General features: G+C 55.9%; 3 protein-coding genes across 3 annotated transcripts; all 3 read left to right on the top strand.

Annotated features, from left to right (window-relative positions):
* Positions 1–1,511: 1,511 nt before the first annotated feature.
* GLRG_05620 (uncharacterized protein) lies at positions 1,512–4,151 on the top strand (the record flags this gene model as incomplete). The annotated part of the gene is made up of 2 exons (XM_008096305.1): positions 1,512–1,758; positions 1,822–4,151. 2 exons carry the CDS (start codon positions 1,512–1,514, stop codon positions 4,149–4,151), a joined length of 2,577 nt encoding a protein of 858 aa, XP_008094496.1.
* A 660-nt stretch (positions 4,152–4,811) lies between these two features.
* On the top strand, positions 4,812–5,954 carry GLRG_05619 (RTA1 domain-containing protein; the record flags this gene model as incomplete). The annotated part of the gene is made up of 4 exons (XM_008096304.1): positions 4,812–4,830; positions 4,894–4,993; positions 5,069–5,151; positions 5,224–5,954. 4 exons carry the CDS (start codon positions 4,812–4,814, stop codon positions 5,952–5,954), a joined length of 933 nt encoding a protein of 310 aa, XP_008094495.1.
* A 3,681-nt stretch (positions 5,955–9,635) lies between these two features.
* GLRG_05618 (uncharacterized protein) lies at positions 9,636–10,634 on the top strand (the record flags this gene model as incomplete). Its single annotated transcript, XM_008096303.1, has 1 exon — positions 9,636–10,634. The coding sequence occupies one exon, from the start codon at positions 9,636–9,638 to the stop codon at positions 10,632–10,634; it is 999 nt and encodes a 332-aa protein (XP_008094494.1).
* Positions 10,635–13,693: the final 3,059 nt, after the last annotated feature.

The following is a 13,693-nucleotide window of genomic DNA, read 5'->3' as shown; positions in this document are numbered from 1 at the left end:
TTTCAAAGTGTGTGCCCATGCAATCCAGCTGGGACGCATCGGCTGCGCCCGCCGTTGCAGCGCTAATGGCACCGCAGCGCGAACGCCGTGCAATCTCCAATACACCTCTAATCGGGGCCGAGCACATGACCGGGGCGCGCTTCGAGGGACCCTAGAAGCAAGCCAGCAAGCAGCAGCATGTGAAAGCCGCAGGGTCCGGACCATAGCACCGTATGTCTCGAGTTCCCGCCATGCTGGAATGGAGAGTCTCTACGATAATGACTAAGGGGCACTAGCTGCATGGCGGCCAGGCCGAAACGGATTCCATCCGACTCTGTGCCGTGTGAGTGACCGAGTGAGCCGGTGGGTGACCTGTCGCCGTTGGGCAATTTGGTGGGCATATAGACACAAGAAACGGAGTACACACTAATAATACTTGGACACAGACAAGACGGCATGACTGCGAAGTAGGTCTAGGTATGTACAGGTAGGTAGGGCAAGCATCGCAAGGGAGAGAGAGAGAGAGGCGATGGGGGAAGGGAGGGAGGGAATGAGGGGCAACGGGGTCTATCGCCATCAAGCGGCGACGCGCGAATGGGGGGGGGGGGGACTGGAACCCCAAACCGGTCGTGTCAGAAAAACCCCCGGCGGCGCGTGTTTCTTTTGTTTCCTCGAACGAGTCCTCCAAGAAGCCGTGACATGTTCGACCCCTGGTCGAACCATGAGGAAATCCGACTAACCCCCGGAACCACACGTACTTGTACCTAGTAGCAGGTAATTAAACTATTATTAACCTTGCTTACATTTTCTTTCCATTTCTTTCCCCAAACACTCAACAGCAAAGTCTCTTGCACACAACGTAGATCCTTTTACCCCCTGCTCTTCTTCACCATCATCATCGTCTTCTTCTTTTCGCCTCTTTAGCAGCAGTACCTAATTACTCGACCTCTTCTTCTCGTCGTTTGTCTGTCTGTGTGCGTGTGTTCGTGTGTGTTACACCAACTGTCTTCTAGTCTCTCTTCTTCATTCATCCAAAGGGTACTGAGACCGAACTACTACGAGATACAAGACATTTTTCTTGTCGATATTCCCTCGGTTCAAAAGGGGCGCCACCGGCTCGCCTCTCGACTACGCCGCCCTCCCCCCCCCCGACCACGTCCACGTCCACGCCCATCATCCATCCGCGCTGCTGGGACCCATCTGTCCGTCGGATTCCTCCCGTCCACAATCCCACTCACCATCCCTGGCAGGCTGCACAACTTTGTCTCTACTTCCTCCCATCTGCATTCGCATTGCTCCTCGAACCAAAGGCCGGCGCGTCGACGACCGCAGCGGAATTTGACAGCGCCACTTCTCACACATACACACGTCGACACCCTCTTCTCCTTCTCGAACCTGCCATGTACTCCATCTCAGCCTCGACATGCCCAAAATTCGACTCGTAATCCTCCATCACAACCCGACAGTTCTCGCCCTTACCTGACGACACCATCCCTCTTACCTCCCTCTCGAGGCTCCCGAGGGTCGAAATCATGGAGCCTCTCCGCCCTGCCCAGCCTGCTCCTCGCCGCGTCGCGACTGCACCGGTACCGACACAGGTGTCCCGCCCCTCCTCCTCGGCCGGCGGTCTCATCGAAACACTATACAATCACCCCAATGTCAAAATCGTGGCCTTTACTGCCGCCTCCAGAGGACGACCACGGAGCCCAGGACGCGGACCCGCCGACGAGCCTGGCTCCTTGTCCGCCTACTCGCAGCTAGAGAGAACAATTGCAATTGGTGAGTCGAGCCAGTCCCTCTTCTGCAAGAACGCTATTGACCAATGTACGCGTACCTACCTAGGCCCCTTCCGCATCTACCGTACGGGTTCCGTCGCCTTTCTGAACTGTGGTCCAGCCCTCCAGCCAATGTTGCCCAAGAGTCAATGCTGGGCACTGGCGGAAGACTCGAGCAAATTTGTGCTGCAGATTCGTCGCCCCAACTATTGGAGGATAGAGATCCCCGTCACCACCGCCGATGAACAGGACCTTGCTGTCGCCTTGAAGGCGGTTTGGGACCAGATCCTCCAGTTCGAGAAGACGGAATGCCCCTTTAAACGATCATTCACCATTGTCCTTCCCGACAAGCCGAAGACGCCCGTCAAGAAGCGACCGTGGACGCCTCCCGTGAAGCGAGCTTTGCCCGTTCTTTCCACGCCCGCCCACGAGGTTGAGGCTTCGCCGACTCCGACGGCTCTGACTCCCAGCACTGGCAGGAGAGCCTCGACAGCGTCACTCCGTGGCCGTCGCCTATCGGCTATCAGCACTGACTTGCAGTTCAGCTCCCGGTCGCGAGAGCCTAGCACTGATGTGCCAGTGCCCGTCGAGTCAAAGGAAGACAACAAAATATCTACGACCGAGACAACCGAGGCAACAGAGGCAACCGCTCCCACCGCAAGATCGCAGATAGTACCAGAACAGGCCGTCGAAGACACTCCTGCCCATGACGACGAAGCGGTGGAGAATGGCAATAAAGCCGACACAGAAACGACGGCAATCGCGAATGCCCATCATCTCTCAACAACCGAGGACTCCATTGCCGAGGAGGTGGAGATTGAGGATGAAGAGCTCTCGGCAGACTTGAATACTAATGTTCAGAGTCAGTCAACGAAGCCTCTGGCCGTTGAGGAACCGTGTCGCGACCCGGAGGACCTGAGCAATATCGAAACCGTCACGACCGCAGATGCCGTCGTATTAGAGCCCGAAGCCAGCTCGCCGTCAACTTCTCCATCGGGGTCCACGGCGGAGACGTCTATTCGCCAAGAGGGCACCCAACCCTCCAAAACATATCGAAAGGGTCCCCAGGTTCCAGCATTAGCGATCGCTTCCAAGCATAGCAAAGCAGATGTTCGTACTGAAACGTTGACATCCAATGAGCAGTTCGCGAGATCTTGTCCTCCGGCGAGTGAAATCAAGGAGCAGCTTGTCACGGTGGAAGTGCGCCCCAAGGGGCCTTTGTCAGCTGCAACAAGTACGCCAACGCCCACCAACATCTACGACGTTATCCGCAACTACGAGCATAAGATGGCCACCGCTACACCAGCGGCGTCTGCCCCTGAAGACAACGACCATACGGCTGTTGTCGAAGCGTCCCAAGTTGAGGCCAGTAACAATGACGAGGGTGGGCCGAGCACCGACTCAACCTCAGGAACCGACGAAGAAGCGGTTTTAGAGGGCAGTGGAGTCATGGGCGGCAGACGCAAGAAACTCCGCGGGTTCAGGGGCAGCCGGGCTCTTATGCCTAAGCTGACGCTCGTGACCTCGCCGCCGTCACAGTCGGCCATGAGATCGGCCCCGATCCTAGATGATGCGGCGTCCCCCACAGGATCTACAGATTCATTCCATAGTTCCCGGTCATGGCACTCGCCGGTTACGCCAGTCCCGCGATCTCCTGCTTCGGATGTCTCCCCCACGAGGTTCCCTTATCCTCATGAAAATATATTGATTCCGAAGAAGCCTTGGCACTACCGCGATGTGTCGGATCTGACCGTTACCCCAGAAACTCGACGCACATGGGACGCTACTTCGTGTCTCACCGATGACAGCTCTCAGGAAAGCGCAGCTACTGCGCCGGACGTAGCCTTTGACGCGGTGGAGCAGCCCGAAAAGGTCGCCCTCTCCGAGGATGAGGCTGCTACGTCGGCGGTTATACGTCGCCCATACATCCGCCATCGGTCAACAACGAGCGGCATCTCAGTCGGCCATAGAGCTCTTTCGCCTCTCGCGACAGCGGCCAATCTGTTTGCTACTACAAACACTCAAGCCAGGAACCATCCTCTTCGTAGTCGCTTGGAACTTGTCCGCAGGATTCCCATGGCCATCGTGTCCAAGACTTGCGAGGTTTTGCTAGGCCCGCCGAGCCACCTGATTACCCTGATGCTGCAGGTGGCTGCTAAGATCGCTGCTGGACAATGGCGCGGTATGATGTTCGGTTTTGGCGAAGGCGGAGAGACGATTCCCGTGCAATGGGATTACTCTGACGACGAGTACGACAGCTGGGGAGAGAACGACGACTTCTACCTCAGCCAGGTCGAATCGTCACGCGCGAGCAGTGTCATCGGCGGCGATGACACGGATAATGATGCGGCCACCGACAACGCAAACGGAATCGGCCGCGGTTGGGAGGTTGACTGAAGCCAACAAGGCAACGGTCCGTAATGAGCTCATGTATGACCACTGTATCTTTTAACCGCCAGGAACTGCACCCAGTATGGAGAGTTTTGGGCACCTTCTTCTTCTGTTTTCTCATCAAGCGAGGCTCTTGCACAGGCGGGCCTTTGGATGTCGCGAGAGACGCTGGATCCCGTATCTGGAAAGTCGACAAACTCGTGCTCAGCAACATTCGAGTAGATGTCAGTCTTTTCCTGTCTTGTTTTAATGTCTTTTTTGATGTGCAACTACGGGAACGGTGGGATTGGGCTTTTTGACACCTTTTTCTACCCTTGGCATTACGAGACATTTAGTCAGCACGCTGGTTTCATCAGGTACCATTCAGAGATGAATTCAATTCACGCTTTAAAGGGATGATCAATATCTGTCAGTGATCCGCGGCTCTCTGTTTTTGATGTTCCCATGGAGAGGGCACCAGCTGCCACAAGCATCTCTCGGGGTGTGAGGAACCAATTCGTGGTTGGGAGCCGCGTACTTTGTTGTTACGGGACGAAGAAGGGCGAAATGTCTCGAGCTAGCATTCCACCAGTCGGGTCATTTTGTCCGATTGGACTGTTTCCAAGACGCAAAGAGAGAATAGCGACGCTTCTCTGGCAGAAGAGATTGATAATTTCGGCGATCAGCATGACGGACGGAAACTACGGTAAGTCGACAGAACCGGCCTCTTCATGTATCCCCGTCCTCTTTTAAACGAGACACAATGCAGTTGATGGGAGCTACTTCTTCTACGCCCCCAACAAGGGCGCGCCGTTCTTCTTCACCGCAGCGTTTGCCGGGTCGGCTATCCTGCACTTTTGGCAATGCTAGTAAGTGCTCTCTCGTCGAGGCTCGTCAGGCACCCTTGCTGGGCTCCGCCGCATTAACACGCACTGCACGAACAGCCGTTACAAGTTTTTCAAGGTCACCGGCCTGTTTCCGTTCTGCTGTTTGCTCTTTACGGCAGGCTTCGCCGTTCGCATAACCGGTGCGTGAAATTACGATAACCTGGACACCTTCATCGCGACGGTTTGTCTAGTGTATGCGGCACCGTGAGTAGACCCTGCAACCCCCCTTGACCAGTTCGCCCACGAGACGCAAGCACTCGCAGACAAGAGAGGCCGTGGACTCACATTTTCCTGCGTGTCACGCAACAGGCCCCTGCTGGAGCTGGCAAACTACCACATCCTCGGCCGGGTCCTCTACTACGTTCCCTATTGCTCGCCGCTGCACCCGGGACGCGTGCTGAGCACCTTCGCCTTCTTCTCCGTCATCGTCGGGAGCCTGAACGGGTGGGGCGGGAGCTACAGCGCGAACCAGTCCCTGTCGCCGCGGGAGATGGCGGCGGGCCACGCGCTGATCAAGGCGAGCCTGCTGCTGCAGGTCTTTGTGGTCGTGTGCTTCGTCGTGCTGGCCGCGACGTTCCAGCGGCGGTGCGCGCGGGCCGGTGTGGCGTGCCAGCGCGGCGTCCGGGGCCCGCGGGTCACATTGTACGTCAGCGCCGGGCTCATCCTCGCGCGGACGGCGTTCCGGATCGTAGAGTATTTTGGCGTCGCGGCGATGCGTAGGGGTCCAGACGTGGACGTCGGCGAGGTGCCGCCGGCGATGCGGTACGAGTGGTTATTTTACGTGTTCGAGGCGGGCCTGATGCTAGCCAACGTCGTCATGTTCAACGCACGACACCCACGGCGGTACCTGCCGGAGAAGTACACTGTGTACCTCGCCTGGGAATGGGGAACGGAGGTGGACGGGCCAGGGTGGAAGGAGAGCAAGGGAAGCGAAGCCGCATGAGAATGCATGAAGGCTGTCTTGTGCGGCGGGTTAAAGCCGGAACATCCAGACTTGTTGTTATCGGGTCGAGGTGTTTGGGTTGGTTTTGGTTGGGGCCGCTTTCTCTACATTCGCTATTGAATACTCTAGGTTGTTATCAGCATCTTATAGAATACGACAGACTTTCCCCCCCCCCTCCCTTTCTCTTCCTCTTTCTCCTTTTCTCCCCTTGCTCAGAACTGATGACACCGGTAGCATTTCTCTCCGAGCAGGGCTGAGGTGGCTTGGCGGACTAAACGTCCGGTCAGACTTGGGACGAGGAGGGCTCCCGAAGGCAGCCGATAATCATCCGAACTGGACTCGAGGCTTGTACGAGGCGAAGGAGGAGGCGTAGCGCACGCCGACACGGCGACGAAAGAAAGTAAAAATCAAGATGAATAAATGAAGAGAGAGATGGGCTCGAGATTGGAGCCCGTGCCTTGTCGGAACCGTGAACGGCTCAAGGTGGTTGTTGTCAATGTGCGGTGGGTGCAAAGCGAAGCGGCACGGCGGGGCGATGGAGCTCGGATCGTGAATCTGCGTGAGCACCTAGATACATACAAGTGCGATGGTCATGACGCCCGGCGCGCTCGATGTCCATGTCGGCAGTTTGATGAAGGTTTGCAATGGAGCATGGTAGACGCGGGATATAAAGTAGAAGCGGGGAGACGGCCGAAGGGATCGGCGGGAGGTGGAGCAATCGAGACGGAAAGAGTGGGGCACCTTCCTCTCTTTTTATGTGGAGACGCGCGACAGGAGCGTGCCGGATCGGCATGGTATGGTGATAAAAATAGAAAACAGAGAGAGAGGCTGTCCAGCCACAATCTGCCGAAGCGAGTGGCGAGTGTCGTAGGTATTGCACAGAGCATACGGTCCAAGGATATTTGTACAATGTATGAATGTTATCCTACACATTCATACGTGTAGATATCTACTGCCTAGGTTGGTTAGGCACGGTTGGTTAGATACGATGTATTTTAGAAGGAGGCGGGCCAAGCTCGATCAAGGGTCCATCCATCTCGACAGAATTGGCAGGCATCGGCATTGAACCGAAGTTCCATCCAGGGGGCTCATTTCCGAGACCCTGATGCCCGTTATGACTGGGGGGGGGGGGGGGGGGCACTTGTCCTCCTCTGCTGACAAGCCCGTTTGCATCCTTCTTCCTTATGGCGTTCACTGACACTGGCAAAGCCTCAAGCCCCCGTTCCCACATGCCGGACCCGTGTGCTGCGGCGGGGGCAGTCGAGCGATTAATGAGTGGTGTGTGTGTGTGTGTGTGTGTGTGTGTGTGTATTCCGAGGCGAGGGAGGGGGACGAGGCTGGGGTCTTATGGTTGGGTATACGGAGTATTATGTATGGAATGTATGGAATGTATGGTATGTATGGTATGTATGGTATGTATGGTACGTATGGTACGTATTTTGGGTGCTGACCGGTCCACTCATGGAAGCCTGGTTGGAAAATTCCATGACGTCTTGCTGTGATTGCTTTCATCCAGGCGAGCAAGCGAGCAAGCAAGCCAGCAAGCCCTAGTCAGACAGACAGTCAGTCAGTCATTGCTGATGCGACGGGAAGCTGTGCAGTCCAGTCTAGTTCCAATCTGACATGAGGGCTATTCGTGGAAGGCGTCGGCACAGTCGTGGCGGCGTAGGGTTGACGGGCACAGGGGTACATATCGTGCACACAAAAGTTTAAACGGCTGCCTGATTGATAAACTGCGGCGTGAGGTGAGGTTCAAGGGGGAGACAGGTAGGTATACCTTGTAGCCTGTAGGTAGGTAGGTATGCGAACCCCGTTGATTGGCAGTTGGCGCATATGATCTGCGGACTTGCAATATAGCGTGTGTACTTGGCCACTCTGCAGAGAACGTGTGCAGATACAAGTATCCCATCCCGACGGGCATCCATGTAAATAAGTATTGTGGCAATGAGTAGGTAATGGCACTCTGGGCGGCGGCGGCGGCGGCGGCGTCGGGTCAGCGCTGCCAATGCCGCAACGGAAGTCCACCAGCCTAGGTAGCTAGCAAGCAAGCAAGCAAGCAGCTGAGCATGGAACAAGCACGGGATGGACGATGGACGTTTACACACGGTTCCGAGTATCGCAAGCCTAGGTTTTCTGCCACTTTCAGAAAAAAGTGTCTGTGTCTCTCTACCTACACTAACTACCTAGGGTGTCTAGGTAGGTACGTACATCGGGTAAGTGCAAGTACGGGTACGTACCACGATACGATTAGGAAGGGATACCTAGGTAAGGCACGTACGGATAAGGTAGGTATGCATGCATGTACCTACCGTTCTTGTCTGTACTGTACTGTACTGTAGGTAAGGATACGGCGGAAAAGGTACGTACCCTGGACTCCCTCGTCGTCGTCTTCGTCTTCGTCGTCGTCCAGGGTTTCTCATCCTTCCAAAACCTCGATCCATATTCCATCCCAATCTGGGCCAAGCTTCCCTCACCATTCCGCATCTCATAAGTCCACACATTCGGGGAGGAGGAAACACAACGCAGCTAGACGCAGGCACAACCGCTTAACCCGCCATCGTGAACTCTCTCCTTCCCTAGCATCCCTCGCTATACGTTCCCCGTCTTTGACCTCGGCATCGACCTCGACGTCCTTCCCGCCAACCGAGGCAGGCTTATACACCATCACTTGACAAGCGAGGCGCCGAGGGGCTGTACTTCTCTGCTGCATTGCACTGCGGTCCTTGCTCTGCTCTAGCCCTCCTCCCGGATCGACAGTCGACAACATCCAAAGCCTTGGCAACCCAGTGTACTTGGTGGGCGGGTCCCGGCGTTCGGGACGTGCTGTGCATCAAACTAACCACCCGACCACCTCCTCCTTGGCCTCGCCTCACACCCACCTCCTCCCATCTTCCACGCCCCTCCCCTTCCCGGCTCCCGCTTCGCCCACCAACTGTCATCAGGTCCCTGGCCTGACCAATCCTTGCTCCCCCGGGCCCCCTTTCTAGCGTCCTCGTTCCCACATCCCTCGGACACCCTGCGCCGGCCCTGCTTGCTTGCTTGGGTCGTCCTTCCTCCCGAGACTCTTTGCCGGGGCGGTGTCTTGACTTATTCCGCCACAAACCTCTTCCCGTCCTCCTTCGTGTTTTCCTCTCGCCTCCGCCGCCGCCGCCGCCGCCGCCGCTACTTCTCGTCCATACGAACTCGACACACTCATATCATCAACTGATCCGCCCCATTCCAATCTGGCTCGCCCGACTGCACCCCCCAAAAGGAAAACAGCCCTCTTCACTTACATTGGAGCGATAAACCTCGGCACCCACTCTCATCTCACCTCTGCTCATCGCCAGGCACATCCACTGACAACCTACGCTAGCCGTCTCACTTGACCTGCTGGTTGCCCATCGTTGCATGTCCATCACGCATACCTTTGACACTAGCGTCCAAGCCTAAGCTCGGCCCCGTACATACACACGCATCATACCTGCTGGCATTCCAATTCATCCGACTGCATTTCCGCTTTGTCCTTATCCTTTCGCCAGCTCAGGCCGCCGAGTCTACCACATCTGCGCCTCGCCCACCACCTCCCCCCCCCTCCCTCTTCCCCCCTTTCCAGATATCAACCGCGCATGCCCCTCCACTCCTTTGGTCATGAGCGCTCTCTGGAGGACAGAGCCCATCTCACCTCACTTACATCACGATATGGCGTCGAGTTCGAGCCGACGGCCCCAAATCTTCGTGCACTTCGAGTTTGGGGTCTCGTTTTCACCTAGGCATGCTCCCAACCAGCACTCCGTCACTTACACCTCTCGCGGCTTCCGCGATCGAGCTCAGCAGTTTCCGAGACAAGTCCCGCCGCCGAATACAAATTATCTGGCAGAACCCACTTATATAACACGTCAAACGACGCGCCCTTTACCACCCGTCCAGGGTGACTATCAACCTCAGCCCCAGCCAGGGCCGCTACAATACGATCCCACCAGGAAGCCTCGACAGGACAGCCGATCGGCTTCATCGCACGAGAGAGGTAGCTCTGCTCCCCCGCCCTGGAACGACAGTCCGTGGGACGCCGAGCCCGATGCCCTGGGCAGTTCGGCCTTACCACGTCAAAGACCACGCCCCAGCGATGCCCCCGATTACTGGAAGGCATTGCCTGAAGTTCCCTCGCGCTTCAGGCTGGGGGAAGACGGGATGCCTTGGTCGGCATCAGCATGGCCGCGCGAGTTTGGCATGCCGGACGGTTCCGAAGTCGACGACTATTCTTCCGACCTGTCGATGAAATTTCGTGACGTCTCTCTGACAGACGCCGCACCAGACTCCAGGGACGTGGATGATCCAGGACGGAGAAAAGAGCTGGAGGCGCTGTCCGCGGCAATGATGACGGTGGACAATGGGTTTGAGAACCAGTGGTGGTACCAAGGGGAGCGGCAACTGACATGTCCGCTGCCCACGTCCATCATGGCATATGCTACCACCTCGGCGACTGGGGAAGCCGTACAGCGAACGCCCGTGCACCAGCCCAGTTACGACAGCAGGGAGTCCATGGGATGGGCTACCTTCCAGGACGACCCTCACGCCAGCATGGTGAGCGCCACGGTTTATGATCCCAGTCTTTTGGTCTCGCCCTTGTCCGAGTATGCAAGCCCGCGCATCCATCGCTCGATGACGACGAGGTCGGAGGAGCTGAGACTGCACAGTTGAATGACGCCTATGAAGGATGTGGGCACTGAAAAGGATATATACATTTTCTAATTCTTCTTTTCTTATTTTTTTCACGCGGCGTATGGTTCTCATTCAACGGGTTGGATCACGGAGGTTCGTGGGGCGCAGTGCATCTATCATGACCGAGTCTGGAAACCGGTATTGCCTGATTATGAACATGGAGCATCGGATCATGTCTTGGAGGATATATCCCATAAAGTCGTCGAGTCCTGGGGGAGGGAGAGCTACCCCCAGCTTGACCTCGCGCGCGGCGGAAAACCACGGCTATTCGCCGCCGCTTAACTAATAATTTCACGTTTAAAAGCTCTGCTTTCTTCAAACGCGTCGTCTGTCCAAACAGTGAACAGCGACATGAGCAGAATTGACTGCCCTCGAAGGGCAAAGGCGAAAGACAACACACGCACACGTACACGCACACGCATACAGACTGTCGGTCAAAGACAGTCGTTTCGATAAAGTGACTTCTTCTACTTATTCTAATGAAAACACACCCCTGACTGGGATCGACCAATGAGGCAAATGGCCAAACCACTCGCAGATTGGCGGAGCAGCAGCAACAACACCAGCCAAACGTTGTTTGCGGGCCGAGGGGTTAAAAAGACTTTCGAGGTCTAACCAAATCGAAACGATTGCTACATAACGTCGCCAAATTTAGAAAGTGGAACATGCACTATGAGCTGGCCTCATCAACTGTTCCCCTTCAAATCGACATGTGCTGCTGACCCTTGTGTCTTCTTCCCTCTCATGTTTTGCCCAGCGACGCCGAACCAACATCGCCAGCGTCACGGGTCCGTAGGGCCACATTTCGTGACCCATGGTTCATCTTGTCGAGCTGACGCAAAGCGAGGTATATCTCGTTCGCTATACTGATTGGCCCACTCACCGGCCCATGCGCCCCGTCAGTTGCGTGCACCGCTCGCCGCGACGGTCATAGGCCCAGAGGACGGGCCCAGGCCTTTGGTTGAAACGCAGTGTCTATGTTTCCGAGACTTTTGGCAAGTTTTCTGTGTCTTGACGGATTGATGTAACCGGGCGCTGTCGACGACGAGGTTGTTCAAAGAAGACAAGGGAGGGAGGGAGGGACAGGGACATGTTGAAACGAGGGATGTCTGTCAGCCCAACCCACGCCGGGGGCAATCCGGCCAGCCCGGACGTTTCATCCCATGAGGCGCGGGGGATTTCATGGGATGACACCCATCGGAACGACCGACCTTTACAGCAGAATTTCGTTCCGCCCTACCCACTGCATTCTCCTGTTTGAAACCTCTTTTGGTCAGCGCATGATAGGACTGAAGCCAGGCTCGCTCTCGGGTCACGTCGCCGGCGCAAGCTGTATTGCCGCGGCGGATAGAGGAAACGTCAGGGTCTCGCATAGAGGGGGGTCGGTGGTTCGGTGTCACAGTCATTGGAGTTTGACGGGTTTGGGTATGGCCCTTTTGGGAGGCGCTCGCTGAGTACGGCTTCACAGCCGCCTCGGATCACACGGCATCGGAACACACCAAGGACGCTGTTCTGGTTTCCCCCATTTCGGCGGTTCACATCTCTTCTTGTCCGTTCGCTGTCTGAGGACAGACCGGCGAGCCTTGACTCGGACTCGCCGCGGGCGTGGGTCTACCTGCCTTCTTCTGGAAGAAAGTCCCTTTACTGACCTTCCCGCATTGCTGTGTCTCTTATGGTATTGTCTCATGTAGATTTACCTTGACTCGGAGACGGTGTTTGGAGACGGGAGGCGGGGACGTGTGTTGGCGGGCAGGCAGCCCAACAAAGGATATGCTCGGGGTGTGTCACTCTCCCCACACTAATGCCAACAGTGCGATACCACACGACATCGTAGGTCACATATGGTTGCCAGACAACGCAGACCCAAGGCCGGCTGCTCAGAGGGCATACGTAGCACCGATTGCGGTAGTGAAAACATTGTTGTGACAATCAAGGCTGCTGCATTTATCGTTACTGCAAGGCGAGTCTCTCCTTGGTACGAAATGTAAACGTGTAAAAGTAGGGATTTGGATGGCGGAGCAACTCGATAGCAGAATCCTTGCGTGGTGTTGGCGTGGATTACAGGGGCGGGATGTTTGCTCTACGACCGGTAAGGTGTCTTCTTTGAGTATCAGTCCATCTCATCGTGTTGAGTGCTTTCAAAGTGATATGAGAATACGTTGTCGTCGAGTGCGGGACCAACATCTACGTTACGGTTGTTCCCATATGCCGATCTCCTGATCGTTGCCCTTGCTTGGCGAACGTGTCCTGATAGTTTCCCGCGCAATATCAAGACAGGACGCTGAAGACGCCAAAGTGCGGGTTAGAAAGAAAACCAAAGAGTCCAGAGAGAGTGTATAAACCAATCTCGGACAAATCGCTCGTGGTGCTGACTTGCTGTCAGCCAATGCATCGTCTCTTCCGGACTTGTCTGCGGCGAAATTCAAGAGCGGAAAATCATCAAATCGTCGAGTGAGCCCCTCTGGATAGCTGCTTCATCGGCGGGTGAGGTGAAAGCTGCCAAGACTCTTCTCGCACCACTACGTATCGGCGATCCTTCATGAAGCACGAGAATACGGACGTCAATGATACAAATCCCCACCCCCACAGACACAACTCCTTCCGGAGGGTTTGAACCTCGGAACTTCCAAGTGCATGACGGAGACTAAGGAACCCCAGTCCCGTCTCCTGCGGATCAGCCAAGACATCCTTCGCGAAGCAAACCCCGAACATGAGTGAGGGCTCCCTGATATATGGACAGGATGTTGTGCTGCTTAATGATCGAGTCGAGTTTCGAACTAGAGTCCCCATGGACATAATTTGAACGTTAAAATTTCCCGATAGCAGCGTGCTAGAATACCAAGACACGCTTTGGTTCCGATCAATATTGTTCCAAGCCCGCCCTGCTGGGGGGGGACAGCATTAGCACCCGACTGCCTCCTTGAAGACGCCGCTTCTCAGCAAATGTAGAGATGGAAGTCCAAGATGGAAGAATGGAGAGGCACCCCGCCTCTTCCATGGCGTATGGGGCCGCGGAGGATAAGCTCCTCCCTGTTAAG

Source organism: Colletotrichum graminicola, assembly GCF_000149035.1.
Source record: "Colletotrichum graminicola M1.001 genomic scaffold supercont1.19, whole genome shotgun sequence".
In the NCBI taxonomy this organism is placed as follows: Eukaryota; Fungi; Ascomycota; class Sordariomycetes; order Glomerellales; family Glomerellaceae; genus Colletotrichum; species Colletotrichum graminicola.
The sequence above is the reverse complement of the archived record's forward strand: the minus strand, read 5'-3'. Positions and strand labels throughout refer to the sequence as shown.